This window comes from Chrysochloris asiatica, unplaced genomic scaffold (assembly GCF_000296735.1).
Source record: "Chrysochloris asiatica unplaced genomic scaffold, ChrAsi1.0 scaffold00003, whole genome shotgun sequence".
In the NCBI taxonomy this organism is placed as follows: Eukaryota; Metazoa; Chordata; class Mammalia; order Afrosoricida; family Chrysochloridae; genus Chrysochloris; species Chrysochloris asiatica.
In genome coordinates, this window is record NW_006408521.1 from 51,713,499 (window position 1) to 51,727,845 (window position 14,347).

The following is a 14,347-nucleotide window of genomic DNA, read 5'->3' on the forward strand; positions in this document are numbered from 1 at the left end:
TCATTCCTCACCCCTGCTTTATAATCAAGGTGTGTGTGTGTGTGTGTGTGTTGGGGGGGCGTGGGGATTTTACTCTAATAAAAAAAGACCATTGTTACTTTAAGTATGAGAAAGCTGCCATTCTTAATGAGCAGCATATATCTCGAGGGCCCAGATGTCTCACAGAAGACCTTCAGAAACACATCAGTAACAAGACGTGTGCCTGGCATCCAACTGGCAAACGTCATTATGATTTCAGTGGCCCCATCAATCTTTGACCCAGAAAACAGCTACAGAGAAGGGAGCGCAGGGGGCCCCCAGGCCCACTCACCTGTGACATTCACTATGAAGTACAGGGTTTCGCTGTCTACAGTCCTAGCAGCAGTACAAGCATAGAGGCCGGAGTCTCTAGGTGTGGCGCCCTTGATCTGCAAATACTCCCCAATAAGTATTGTCCTATTGTTGGGCCCCAAGTGTACCCCATCCTTAGTCCAACTGATCATGGCAGCATCTTTCAACAGGCAGCGTAATTCTAGAAACTCCCCGGGCGCAGCCACGTACACTTCTGGTTGAGAGATTTGGTATTTGGTTGGTGGCTCTGCAGAAAAGTGGGAGACAGGTGGGGAGGAGGAGGAGGAGAGAAAGTCCAACAAAGGTCAGTGGGGGCCCGCTGATTCCCAAGAGAGGCTGTTCCTGTTTTTGCAAGTGGTCCCAGCAGGCATCTGTGTCCCCCCACCAACCTCCCACGCCCCAAGAAGCCAGGAAGCTACCCTCATCCTCATGTGGACAGTAGACCGAGCAAGGGGGGAGGGCAGGGAATACCCAGCAAAAGCTACCCGCCGCCTTCAGATCCACACACAGCACAGCTTAAAAAACAAACTCCCAGCCAGCCTGGAGGACGTGCTTGCTACAAGCAAATTTTTACAATCACCAATGCAAAGCAGGCTCGCAAGGTAACACCAAGGATTCTATGACAGCCGTGGTTTTGTGTTTGTAATAAGGTTGCATTTCACAAGTTGTTTCCCGTTTAACATGACTGGCTCTCTCTCACACACACAAACACACACGCATGTACACACATCCTTAAGGACATGGGTACATGCGTGCACTCCGTGATCTAGTCAATTGTGTCAGGCACTGGTGTTGTCACAAAGCCAACCTCCTTAGAGAAGTGAATGGGTTCCTAACACACTGTGATGAGCCCTGGTGACACAGTGGGCTGAGTGCTCGGATGCTGACTACAAGGTTGGCTGTTCAGAACCACCATCGTCCTTAAAGATTTACAGTCTTAGAAACCCTACGGGGCAGTTTTGCTCTGTCCTATGGGGTCACTGTGAGTGGGAACTGGCTCACGGCAACAGGTTTTGGGCCCCATTTTTTTTTTTTGTTTTCACATGCTGCGTGGCTCCTGGGTTCTCAAAGACACTCAGGAGCGAGGCAAGTTACCTTTGCCTGGTGTTAACTTCTGTGCAAGGGACTCCTGGTCGTCTGACGGCTTTGTCACCAAACACAACAGGAGTACAGACTTGCCACCAGGACCTGTGACAGAACTGAATCCCACTCACCCCCGCCAGCCCTGCCACCATCTTCTCAGCTCTCCTGTGCCTTGAGGGTTTAGGGATACCCCTTCTTCCCTCTCACCCCATTTAAATCCAATACATCCTCAGAGACCCAAATCCAGCAGAGCCTCCTCAATGAGACATCTACCTATCACCCCGGTTCCCTCACAGCTCCTAGGGACTTCTCTTCTGGACATGTCCTGTATCCCTGAGAGATGCCAGAGTCCTAGAGGGAAGATTCAGAACTGGTGACTCTCTGGGCCGCACCCCTAGGGCCCAACTTGGCATACACAAGGAAGCTAGTCCATGGATCACTAAGTCCGTATCTAGCCCAAGAGGCTCTTACAGTGACCTCTCCAAACAGCTCAGCAGAAATCAATCACCTTCCAGGAGAAAAGCCAGAACCACTGACCATGAGGGTCCAGACACAGCCTTCATCCCTCAGAAGGCCATGATAAAACACAACAGCCCATATCTCTGGGACAGCTCCCAAGCAGTTTCATTGGGCAACTCTTTTATCTACACTACACTCAAATGGACAAATCCCCCGCAAAAGATTAGAATCAACTCTCTTCACATGTCAGTCCAACTGTGGAAGGAGCAGGTAGGATGTGGACATCTGGTCTAAGGGTCCTCTCCTCACCAGCACCACCACCAACAAATGTCTGCAGAAAGCTTGGCATAGAGAAGGTCAGATTTCCCCAGGAAGACTCCCATCCCCAAAGGCGTGAGAAGCCAACAAAGATCCAGACATCAAAACACCATGAACTATGTTGAAGCAATCACAACAAAGAAAGAAAGCAGAAGTCAAACTGAACATGGACAGACACGCCCTTCATACCATGGGCAGAGAGCCCAAGGTTGTGTTTCTCCCTCAACAATTGCTTGCTGAATGAACACCTACTTTGGGCCAAGACGCTGGTATGCAAACAGGGAACAAGACAACACCCCGCACTTGTGGAGTCCCCATTACAGTGAGGAGCAATACGGTAAAGACAGTCACAGAAGCTATAAAGTGCCATGAGGAAGAGTGCAGCAAGACAGCAAGGCACTCGGAGAAGGTTTATGGCCAGCGTGTCTTACGTAGGAGACAGTAATCCATGGCCCCTGGGTCCAATCCAGCCACCGCCTGTTTCTGTAAACAAAGTTTTACTGGAACACAGCCAAAGCTCATTCATTGACGTATGGTCTATGGCTGCTTTAGCACAGTTGCAACAGAGACCATATGGCCCGCAGAGCATAAAATATTTACCGTCTGGTCCTTTATAGGAGGAGATAGATGTGGCCATCTGCCACCATAAAGATTCCAGCCTTGGAAACCGTATGGAGCATTCGACCCTGTCCTGTACTGTTGTTGTAAGTATAGACTCAATGGCATTGGGTTGTGATTTGGGGATCCTTAACAAAAAAATCTGCCATCCTCTTTGCACAGGATGATGAGAGACGGAGAAATGATGGACCATTTGAGTAGAAACACCAAGAGCAAGGACTGCTGGGAAGCTGATGTTGGAACTGTGGTTGTAAAGTTCTCAGGCTAGCTCTCCAAAGGCCCGTTAAACCATAATGCGGGTAAACTGAGTTACTCATCAAACTGCGATGAGTTAACAACTCTGAATGCTGAATAGAAAGAGAAGAGGAAAAGCAATATGGTAAAAAGAGGGATCACAGAAGGGGGAAGGAAAAGGAGTCCCAGTTGGCCTCAAATTTCTGACCATGACCCACTTCACTGAGTCGTTCAACATCAAACCTTCCAGAGCCCATACACCACCTGGTCCAATCCCTTTCACAGCTGGTGGGACCAGGGTCAGAGGTCATCCGGATCCCACATCTCCAGCTGCTAATTACTGAAACAACCCACAACGTGGGAATAAATTTATTTATGTTGGGTTGGTCTGGGTCATAAAATATCAGTATTTATTACGATCATGAGGCAACCTCAGCAAGACACCAAGAATGCTACGGAATCTACTGGTCATCAGGAGATTTCTGAATGTACACAGAGGAGCTGCCCTCCCTCAGAGGGGAGACAGGGCTCACACAGCCAACCAGCGTCTCCCTGCCTCAGAGATAAGGAGAAGCCATGTCGCTATTTGATGGATGCAGTGGATTGCTCTTCAAATAAATAAATAAAAATAGATTTCTGCAAGTGTGATACAGAAAAATCTCTCTTGGCAAAGGTAGAAAGAATTAAGATTTCTCCTTTTTAACTTGCAAATAGTACCCATTTGACCTAGCGTCGATGGCTTGATGATCAGAACTCAACTAGAGGAAAATTAAAAGTTTTGATAAAGGAAACAAATGTAAATTGCTACAATTTGATGAACTTGACCTGTACTTATGGTGGCTGTCGTTGTTGTTGTCAGGTGCCATCGAGTCGGAACCGACTCATAAGCGACCCCATGCACAGCAGAACAAAACAATGTCTGATCCTGGGCCAACCTCACTACCGCTGCCACACTTGAGTCCATCAATGATGCCACCTGGCCAATCCATCTCGTTGGGGGTCTTCCTCTTTTTCTCTGACCCTCCCCATTACCCAGCATGACATCCTTCTCCAACGACTGTTCCCTCCGGACAATATGTCCAAAGTATGAGAGACGAAGCTTAGCCATCCTGGCCTCCAACGAGCACTCTGGCTGCACTTCTTCCAAGACAGATCTATTGGTTCTTTTGGCAGTCCATGGCACTTTCAGCATTCTCCTCCAACACCACAACTCAAAGGCATCAATTCTTCTACAATCGTCCTTATTCACTGTCCTGTAGTAGCTCAAAATACCAACTGAGAGAGAAGAAATCTTCACATCAAGTCTCAACCCTATCCCCTCTGTACACAGGGTTGATAGGGACGGGCAACTTAGACACTGGCTACCTAAAATGGTGGGGTGGGGAGTTGGGGAGGACCTAAGCTGGCTTACAAGTTTTCAAGAGGAAGTTTAGTTTCAGAGTGTGCAGGGAAAGATAGAACCCCCACTGAATAGTTTTCATCTTGCCTAGATGGGTCTGGTGAAAGGAAATGGGGATAAGATTCTTGTGATTCAATAGTGAGTAAAGGAAATTGTCTTCATTGAGAATTCATTCCTTCATCGAAAACCAACCAGAGTCTTACTGAAGCCAAGAGTGTTTGAGATGCCGGACCAGTGAAGCCCAAAGTTACCAACACAGTAGAGGGGGCTTCGAGGGCAGGGACCACTACATCTTCAAGGCTGGGAACACAGGAGGTACTAAATAAACGGGGGCTGCCCTGGGTGGGCAGAGGAGGAGGAGGAAACCCTGAGTTCCACCTCTACTTCTTTCCTGCTCAATGTCTCCACCTCAGTGAAGAGCAAGAAGAGTGCACAAATGTCACGGAGTGATTTGTGATACTGCAATGAGTCAGTAACTGTTGAACCTGACCTCAGCTAGACTACGTAGGGCCGATGACAGTCACAATCACTGCCAATCTGAAGGCTGAAGATGCCCCCACCTCAATCCTGAACCACTACTTCCTGAGGCCAACTCATGATGACACTATGTGGGTCCAAGAAATGGAAGCAAAGTCTCCAAGTAGAATTGGGCTCTACTGGGCTCTCTTTCTTTTAAAAACTTTTTTATTTGATTTGGGTGAAAATTCAAAGAGCCAACTGGTTTCCCATTCAACAATTCACACATGTAGGTACGTGATATTGACTACTGTTCCCACAATGTAACAACTTTCTTCCCACTTCAGCCTGTGTTCCTACTTCCCTTCATCCTTCTTGTCTACCGGCCCCCCGCCCCCAAATCTCTGAGCAAATGCTGCCCTTTTGAACTCACAGGGTTGATTTTTCTAAGGAGTATGTACTTCCCTGGCGCTACTGTACACCCTAAGTTGTTGTTGTGTGCAGTCAAGTCAGTCAAGTCGGTTCCAACTCATAGCGACCTTTCCTCAAGATTGTCACTGGCAACAAGTTATCCACCTACCAATGCTCCCATGCATTATGGGAAATCTCCAACAATTTTCACCAGCATCTTAATTTTTCAACTGTTTTACATGAGTTGATTTACATTTTGTTGTGATTTTATGTTCTTTATACATGGTCCAATCTATTTTTAAAACTGTTTTAAGACAAAGAGTGGGCACTTTCACCCAAATTACAAATAAAATAAAAGCAAAAGAGAGGGAGAGGTTGGGGGAAAACAGCATCGAGAAGAGAAGAGAGTTAGGGTCAGAAGGCAAGTGAAGGGGGCATGTGGTGGACAGAATGGTAAACCCATGTCCTCCTGTGCCACCCAGAGGCTCCAGCCTGCAGGTTCCTGTTCACAGAAGCACCATGGACATCCCAGGTCCTGTCCCCACTCTGGAGATTCGTTTTCTTAGGGGCTTTGGCTTCTTCCTGTGTTTGAACATGGCAGGTGACCGCACTGTAAATTGGGTTCCTTGGGTCCCTCAGAGCACATCCCCGTGGCTGTTTTTAGTTTCCGCTGGTCTCTGGCTCCCAGGGAATTTCTCAGTCACCTCTGACCTCACTGAGCTTGCACCTGAGCCATCCCGCAGTGCCTTCCTCACTCTGATTACCCTCTGCTGACATGGGCCAGTCCCTCCCTCTGGACAACACCGTGCTGCACTGCTTGTGTTCTGTAAAATATGACAGTTGACACAGGGCAAAGTGTTCACTGGAAAAGTCAAAACAATACCTTTTATAGTAATATTAACATTTCCTGGATTGTTTCTGGGCCTATGGCTCACTTTTAATCTTTCTTACATAGAAGAGAGGAAGATCCATGCACAGTACATAACCCAACATGCCCCTCACCTCCTGTGGCCAAAACCCAATGTGGGGAAGGTTCCAGAAGCCACTTTGATCTGCTCCAAATCCTTCTGCAGAGGTTTCCACAGACAGATAATGTTTCCACCCATTTTTCCTAAAATCAATTAAAATACAAAAAAAAAAAAAAAAGCCAGGAAGCTTCAGCCACACACTCGTGTTGGGCAGTCTTTGTCTCTGTCACTTAAAATTGCTATGCGAGCAGGTGATGAACTGGCTTCAGGGAGGGCTGGGCATACCTATCCTCCCACACAATCAGTATGGATGGCCCAGCAATGTTCACCAATGCTGCAGACTCAATTCTGACTCAGGACGACCCTCCACGAGTCCTGGTGTGGTGCTCTCGGATCAGCACTAGACTGCAAACCACAAGGTTGGTGGTTCAAATTCACTCATCACTCCTTGGAAACCATATACAGGGTCGTCATGAGTCAGAACAGACTCGTCAGCACACAACAATACAGAGTAGAACTACCCCATGGGGGTTTCAAGGCTAAAATCTTTACAGAAGCAGACGGCTACATCATTCTTCCACGGAGTGGCTGGTGCATTCCAACTGCTGACCCCTGGGTTAGCAGCCCAACGCTTAACCACGGTGCCACCAGGGCTCTTGTGTAGATGGCTACTGCCATCAATTCGAACTTTCTCCCAGAAATTTCAAACACTTGAGGAGAGCCAGCAACACGGAGTTTATCACGGCGTTTCTTTCCAAAACCTTGACAACTTGGATACAAAAAATAACAAGAAATGGGTCCTTCCAGAGCTTGTCAAGATGTGGATGATGTGAATAAGGTCGGCAGTTCAAGCTCACCAGCTGCTCCTTGGAAACCTCATACAGGGTCACTATGGGTCGGAACTGACTCGATGGCAGTTGACAACAACAAAAGCCCCCTTCGTGGTAACTAGTGTGGAATAGACCCCAGACTCCCGGCAATATGCTGCACAAGAGAAACACTGCCTGGACCTGCACCAATTGTGATCCCTACAGTTTTCAATGACTGGTTTACGGATGTAGATTTCCAGACCTTTCTTCCTAGTCTTCCTTAGTCTAGACACTCCACTGAAACCTGCTCAGCGTCCCAGCAACACCCCAGCCACCACTAACAGCAGCAGGCGATGGTTTATAGGAGACACACCAGCTGGAAACTGAAGCAAAGTCTCCTGCAAGAAAGGCAAAAACTCTACCACTGAATTCTACCAATAGTCTGCATGTAATCCCTGCCCAGAAGTGGGTGTCAGGAGCTGAAAGGATTTACAACGAAGGGGGCCCCCACTGGAGAGAGAAGGAAACTGAGGTAGGAGCTCCGGGACTCTTTCCAAGTCCTTACGCAGATGTGGCAGAGGTCATCACAGGGGGTGGGGTAAAGGGGAAATGCCTCACATGTGAATGTAGCCCCAGGGGGCTGGGGTGGGGGTCTAAGAGCCAGAAAAGGATGTTACTGTGACCCCACGCCCAGCTCAGTCTCTCTCTAGTGACGTGGAGTCTGGAAGGACGTTGCAAACAGTAAGCTATTTCAGGTACCACTGACGCTGCCAAACCAGCGATAGCAGCACTTCAGCACTTGGGGCTGTCAGTTTTAGAATGTTTGCCTATAAACCTTTCCCATGTGGTTTGGAAATGGCGCCCAACACAAACAGAACAGATGGGAAACCCGAGTCCTGTCCAATCACTTCAAGTGGAATGAGAGACAGAGTTACGCTGGTCAAGAAGGAAAAAGTCATTGGTGCCTACGGAACAGCTAAGGACAGGACATGTGGCAAATGAGGTCTTCTCTGGGGTTCCCGGAACGGACTTTTCTAATGTGGAAATTATCACAGCCTAGCAAGAGGAAGACCTATTTCAAACTGCAAGGGCCACCATGCAACGCAGCCCACTCAGAAAGTCTCTTTTGATCCCTAAAGAGATACCTCTGGAAAGGAGAAGTGGGAGAGAGAGTGGGAGAAATCCTAAACAGATTCCTTTTTGGGAACAGGGCAAGACAAAGCAGAAGGTAGGGGGAGAGACAGAACAGGGAGAAGGGGAGGAGAAAGCAGGCCAAGCTATGAGGGAGTGTGAGCTGTAGGGATGGATTCCAGCCAGAGTGCTGGTGGTGCTGTGGGTTAGGCATTAGTCACAAGGTCAGCAGTTCAAACCCCCAGTCACCCTGCAGGAGAAAGATGAGGTTATCTGTTCCTATAACGGTTTACTTACTACCAGCGGCTCCGCGGTAGAAAGATGAGGTGTTCTGCTCCCATAAAGATTTACAGCCTCGGAAACCCTGTACAGGGTCGCTATGGGTCGGAACCGACCCAACGGCACTTAACAACAACAACAAATAATGATTTACAGTCTCGGAAACCCTATATAGAATCGCTATGGGTTGAAATTGACTCAATGGCTGAGTTTGGTCTGAGTGAATGGGAAAGGGGGGGGAGGGGGAGCCAAACCCTTAGCCACTGAGTCAATTCCAAGAGCAACCCTCCAGGAGGCCTTGGTGGCACAGTGATTAAAGCACTTAATTATCAATGAAAAGACTGTCAGTTCCAAGCCCACCAGCTGCCCTGCAGGAGAAAGACAAGGCAGTCTGCTTTCCCAAAGATTCTCAACCATAGGGGACGCTTCGACTCTGTCAGAATCAACTTGAGGACAACAGGTGTGTTTCTGTCTTTGCTTTGTTTTATTTTGGGGCGACCTAAGAAAGGCCTGGCCTTCTACTTCTAAAAAAGCAGCCACTGGAATCCCTGTGGAGCAGAGGTCCACTCTGACACACATGGGGTCACCACAAGCTGAGACTGACTGCTTTTCGTTTTGTTTTGGTAGTGGTCACTTCAGAGTCTTGGTAGGAAGCTTCAATTGGCCAGTACCCGAGTTTCTGTCCAAAGGAAACAAATGCAGGCGCTACGAAGAGCTGATGCACGTGCCGGATGGAGAGTATACGAACACAGAACCCTGGCACCTCTAGGACAGCCTTCTAGTCACTCACATGTGAGTGTGGGGGTAACACAGAGGCCCCTTGGCTCTAGTCCAGTCTCATTCTAGCTGGCATCAGACCTTCTTAACCCAGCAACATAAAGGCGCTGCCCAGGCCCCTGTGAGGTCCCAGCAAGTTTACCCAACCCTTGGGGTTCACACACTCACATGAGCTGAGTTGGCTATTTCAGCTCTGACATCCTCAAAGACCTGTACAGTTTCCCCTTTACAAGAGCTGACTTGCAAGAAGACAAAAATCCTGACAGCCAACGACAGCCTTATAAGGCACAGGCACAACATATTCTTTAAAGGGGTGGGGGCAGATGGGGACCAACACTTTGGAATAGAGAGAAGGAAGCCCTGTGCCTCCAGAAATACTGCCAGCACCCCCATGAGGAACAGAAGACGTTAAAGCAATGATGGAACGAAATCTGTAAACGGGATGAAAGGTTCTCTGCCTCTGAGAGTTGTTGGGGTGCCCTGCAGACATCCATTGGGACATGAGTGGCACGTAAGTGTACCTGGCTGGTGTCCTGCGTGTTGGTAATGACCACTAATAACTACCTCTACCAAACAAGCGCGACTCTTCCAGAGTCCAGACCAGTTCACATTCCTCATCACCACTGAATGAGACGATGGCTAATGTTCCAGTATTGTTGTTGTTAAGTGCCATCGAGTCGGTTCCGACCCATAGCGACCCTGTACAGGGTTTCTGAGGAGCGGCTGGTAAGCTTGAACCACCAACCCTGCAGTTCAAACCGACCTTGTAGTCCAGCGCATTAGCCCACAGTGCCACATCAGGACTCCAATGTTCCCAGTCTGGTAAACATTAAACATTATATATTTAGGTTTGCCTTCAAGAAAGTCAGCAAACAGTTCTCCGAGTCTGAAAAGAAACCAGGAAAAAATTCACATGTGGGGACAGTAAAGTCCCAAGAATGGTCTCACAGAGGAGCCAGTCACCAGGATCACAGGGTTCCTGGACCCAAAGGGGACATTAATGTCCCTTTCGATCCTGACTTTATAGTCTACTAATTACAGTGTTCTCCAACAGGGAGGCACAAAGAGAAGGTTTTCCCTTTCATCTTCAGAGTCCTGAGTTGCCACCAAGTTGATTCCTACTCCTGGCGACCCCATGTATCAAAGCAGAATGACTCCATGGAGTTTTCAAAGGCTGTGTCCTTTCAGAAGCACCTCACCAGGTCTGTCTCCCAAGGTGTCCCTGGGTGGGCTCCAGTCACCAAACCTCTTAGCTGGTAGTCAAGTGCTTACCTATTTCACCACTGTTACAACTCTAGTTGTAATAGTTGCATCAAACGCTAACACTCCCTAGAGCAAAAGTCCCACCCGAAATCCCGGATGGCGGCACTAAAGTCTGTGTGTGTGTGTATCAGTTCTACATATTGACTGCTTTGCTTGAGCAGGAACTTCAAAACGGAACCCTTTGTTCAAAAAGCATCTCACAAGGAGACAGGCCATTTGATTAGAGAGTGCCCAGGAAGTACAAACTTGCTCTGCAAGTTATGCCAAAGTGCCTTGTACTTTTCTCACTGGAATGTACAATAAGGAGTCTGTGTGCCCAGCCTGTGTTGATGGATGCCTTACACGGCACACCCAAGTCATCTTAGGGCCTTCCAGAAACATACCTGCCAGACATCTTCAGGGCTTCTTTAGGCCTTGAGTTTTAGGGACAAGCAGATCATAAAGAAGCTGACCCAAAGACCAGTGGGAAAGTTGCGTTCTGCTCAGCAGAAAGGTACTAAGCAGTGCATTCCCTGTCCCTTTTCAAGCAGGAAGGGTAATGGAATGAACAATGCTGGTCTGCCCTTTATCAACCTGGCCTTTAAGGTCAAGAGAGCCCTCACAAGTATGTTACCTGTAGGATGAATATACATCATGTCTGATTCTAAAAACCTAATCCTCTCTCCACAGAACACGTCTGTCGTCTGGAGCTCCAAACGCCAGGCCCCCAGGAAGCCCTCTTTGTTTTGTTCTTGAGTGCCATCAAGTCAGTTCCAACTCATGATAAGCACGCTCGGGTCCTGTACCATCCCTGTCATTGTTGCTATGTCTGAGTAAGCCACCTTTCTTACCAATTCAAGGAGCTGTGCCCTCAGCCCTTCCAGTCTCAAAAATTTAAAAAGGTGTTCTTGATACAAGAAACATTCCATTTAGTTTAAGAGGGGGTGGGGCGGAGAAGAATCCCCACTGAATAGTTTTTATCTTGTCTAGATGGGTCTGGTTAAAAGAGATAAGGATAAGATTCTTATGCTTCAATAGTGAATAATAGTTATATGACTAATTGCAACTGTCACATTGTAAAGGTAGAAGTTTTGTAACAGAAACAGGGGAGTACTTAATCTTACAGTTCAGAAACACAGGACCCGAGGACCATGAAGGGAGAAGAGCACAAGTGTGGAATGCAGAACCTTATCCAGAGAAGCCCAACACCAGAGATGGGGGCAGTGATGGAGATATGGAGAGGGGGAGCGGCTGAGGACTCTAGATTCATGAGAAGAGAGGGACTGAGGGCTGGTGGCCAGGAGGCAGACTTGCAGAAGGGGTGCCCTTTGGTGGTGTAAATGATTATATATGCCTGAGTGTTTTGTTTTGTTTTGTTTTTTTTAAAAAAAGAGCTGAAGTGAATAGAGAGAAATGCTGTTAACTGATGGTACATGGAGGGGTTTGTAATCATTGTGATGAAACAAGTTGAGTGATTTGTTGAATGTAAAACTGATGATCTGCCCGGTAAACTTTGATTCAATCCACAGTAAAAACAAAGAAAAAAGAAACATTCTATAATGGTTCCCGGAGTGTGTGTGTGTGTGTGTGTGTGTGTGTGTGTGTGTGGTGGTAGTAGTGGTTGTTATTCACAGGCTAGCAGTAGACACATGTTAACATGGGTGACAGGGCAGGCAATATACAAGAAGGAGGTTGAAAATGAAAGATGAAGATAGCAGACACAGGGAGGAATGCACAGGGAGAGTTAAAGAAAACAGAGGTAAATACTGTGAACTGATGGTACAAGGAGGAGATTGCAATCACTGGAATGAAGCAAAGTATATGATTGGTTAAATGTAGTAAAACGGATGATCTGCTCTGTAAACCTTCACTCAATTTAAAATAAAAAGTTTTTTAAAAAAAGACTATGGTCTCATTCTTGTCCCTAACCTGCTGACTCTTCAGAAAAGCTGAGGCTGAGGATGCTACAAACTCACACTTTGAACAGACGTGAGTCCCAGCTCTGCTACTTACAAACTGGGGGACAAGTCACATTTCAGCATTGGTAACTTGTTTCTTCACCTGCAAACCAGGAGCAGTACTAAACAAGGCAAAAGCACCTAGCCCAATGCCTGGTGTTTGTAAGGACTGGAAATAGCATCCGCCAAAGAAAGACCTACCACGTAAAATCATTACTGCTCGGCAGAAAGCAAGAAAAGTCACTAAGACCAGACCTTTTCCCTGGAGAGGACGGGATATTAAAGAAGAGGAAGAGATGTTCCATTCTCATTCTAGAACCCGAACACAAAGTTTAGTGTGTTTGAATGGCATTGTTCTCTTTCCAGTTAGCATGTGGGCATTTGTGTGTGCAGACGTGTGCTCCCTTGTGTGTGTGTCTCAAGGTGCATGTTCTTATGCATGTGTGTGCAGGCATGCGAGGCATCAGTCAAGTGCTCCCTGGCAAAGAAGGCATTTCTTAAGAACGAGACCACATTGTGGAGGTCTTCCTGCCTTTCTAGGAACCACCCCTCCTCCTCTGTCCCTCCTGAATCCACCCTGGCTCTCAAGCTTCCAGAGGGGCACAGAGCTTCTCAAACTTAACTAGAGATGAAGGCCCCCAGAAGTGATTACAATGCAGCTTCTTGCTCCGCCCCCCAACCCCCTTCCTAAATGATTCTGGGTCAGCTGGCATGGGGCTGAGAGTCTGTATTTCCCACAAACACTCAGGTGATGTGATGGTGATGTTCCACATCATGAGAAGTTCAGACCTGGTGTCCAGGGAACTGGAAAGTGTAAGACCCGCTCCTGCCACACAAAGTTCCCTAGTGTCACAGTTTGCATCAGAGAGCTCTGGTAGCATAGTGATTACGAATCGGGCTGCAAACCCCAAGGTCAGCAGTTCGAAACTACCAGCTGTTCCAGGGGAGAAAGATGAGGCTTTCTGCTCCCGTAAAGATGTACAGCCTCGGAAACCCTGTACAGGGTCGCTATGAGTCGGAACCGACTCCATGGCACATAATAACAACAACAACTAACCTAAAGTTGGTGGTTCAAACCTACCCAGCAGTGCCATGGAAGAGAGACCTGTCAAGATTACGGTCTGCTTCTGTCAAGATTATGGGCAAGAAAACCCCTGACCCACATGGGGTTGCCATGAGTTGAAACTGACTTCACGGCAAGGTTTGGTTTGGGGGTTTGTGGAGGAGGTGGTAGCGTTTTCATATATCTTTGCTTCTACCACAAAAATGAAATGTGTCAAACAGACCAGAGACGGGGACACTTGTCCAAGGCCACCGGGAACACAGAATGAGAAGGTGCCTGGGAAGATCTCTGTACACCCTAAAATGTGAGTACAACAAAAAAGAACCGACCTCACCTGGGGTCTCCTGCCTCCAGGTTCAGCCTGGCCTGGGTTCCCCCTCAAGGATGGTAGCGGTTTCATGTGACTAATCTGCAGATTGGCTTTTTCTACCTCCTGGGAACCTCAATTTGCCTTTCTGACTTCCGAATACAGTTTTTCTTTCAAAAGAACAAATCCATTACAACATATATATAAAATGTACCTAAGTGATGGAGTCTGGAATGTTCCCAAGCATCTCTGGGGAGATTCATTTTCCCCTGGATTAATTTAGTAAGGGGAGAGGGCTGTGGCTTATTAAAATACTACATACACACACTCCACCTTTTGTCCACCTGACCAATTTGAGAGGACCTGCTGTTTATCTGTGGGGCACGGTCACAGCCCACAGAACTCTGGTGAAGAAGATACAGTAGGGTTAGGGTCTAAATGGTCCACAAGCATGCTGGGAACAACCTCACAAACCCCAGACAGAGATGGCTCACACAATACAGAG

At 47.6% G+C, this 14,347-nt stretch overlaps 1 protein-coding gene across 4 annotated transcripts in view; it reads right to left on the reverse strand.

The window, feature by feature from the left end:
* Positions 1-14,347, reverse strand: part of FGFR2 (fibroblast growth factor receptor 2) — a 127,033-nt gene that overhangs the window by 97,309 nt on the left and 15,377 nt on the right. For 3 of the 4 annotated variants that reach the window (XM_006831415.1, XM_006831414.1, XM_006831413.1), the window contains exon 2: positions 311-577. The exons of the other annotated variant lie outside the window; for it this stretch is intronic. In XM_006831415.1, the coding sequence (XP_006831478.1) occupies positions 311-577 (267 nt within the window). The remainder of the gene's footprint in view (positions 1-310; positions 578-14,347) is intronic. 4 annotated transcript variants of the gene reach the window in all.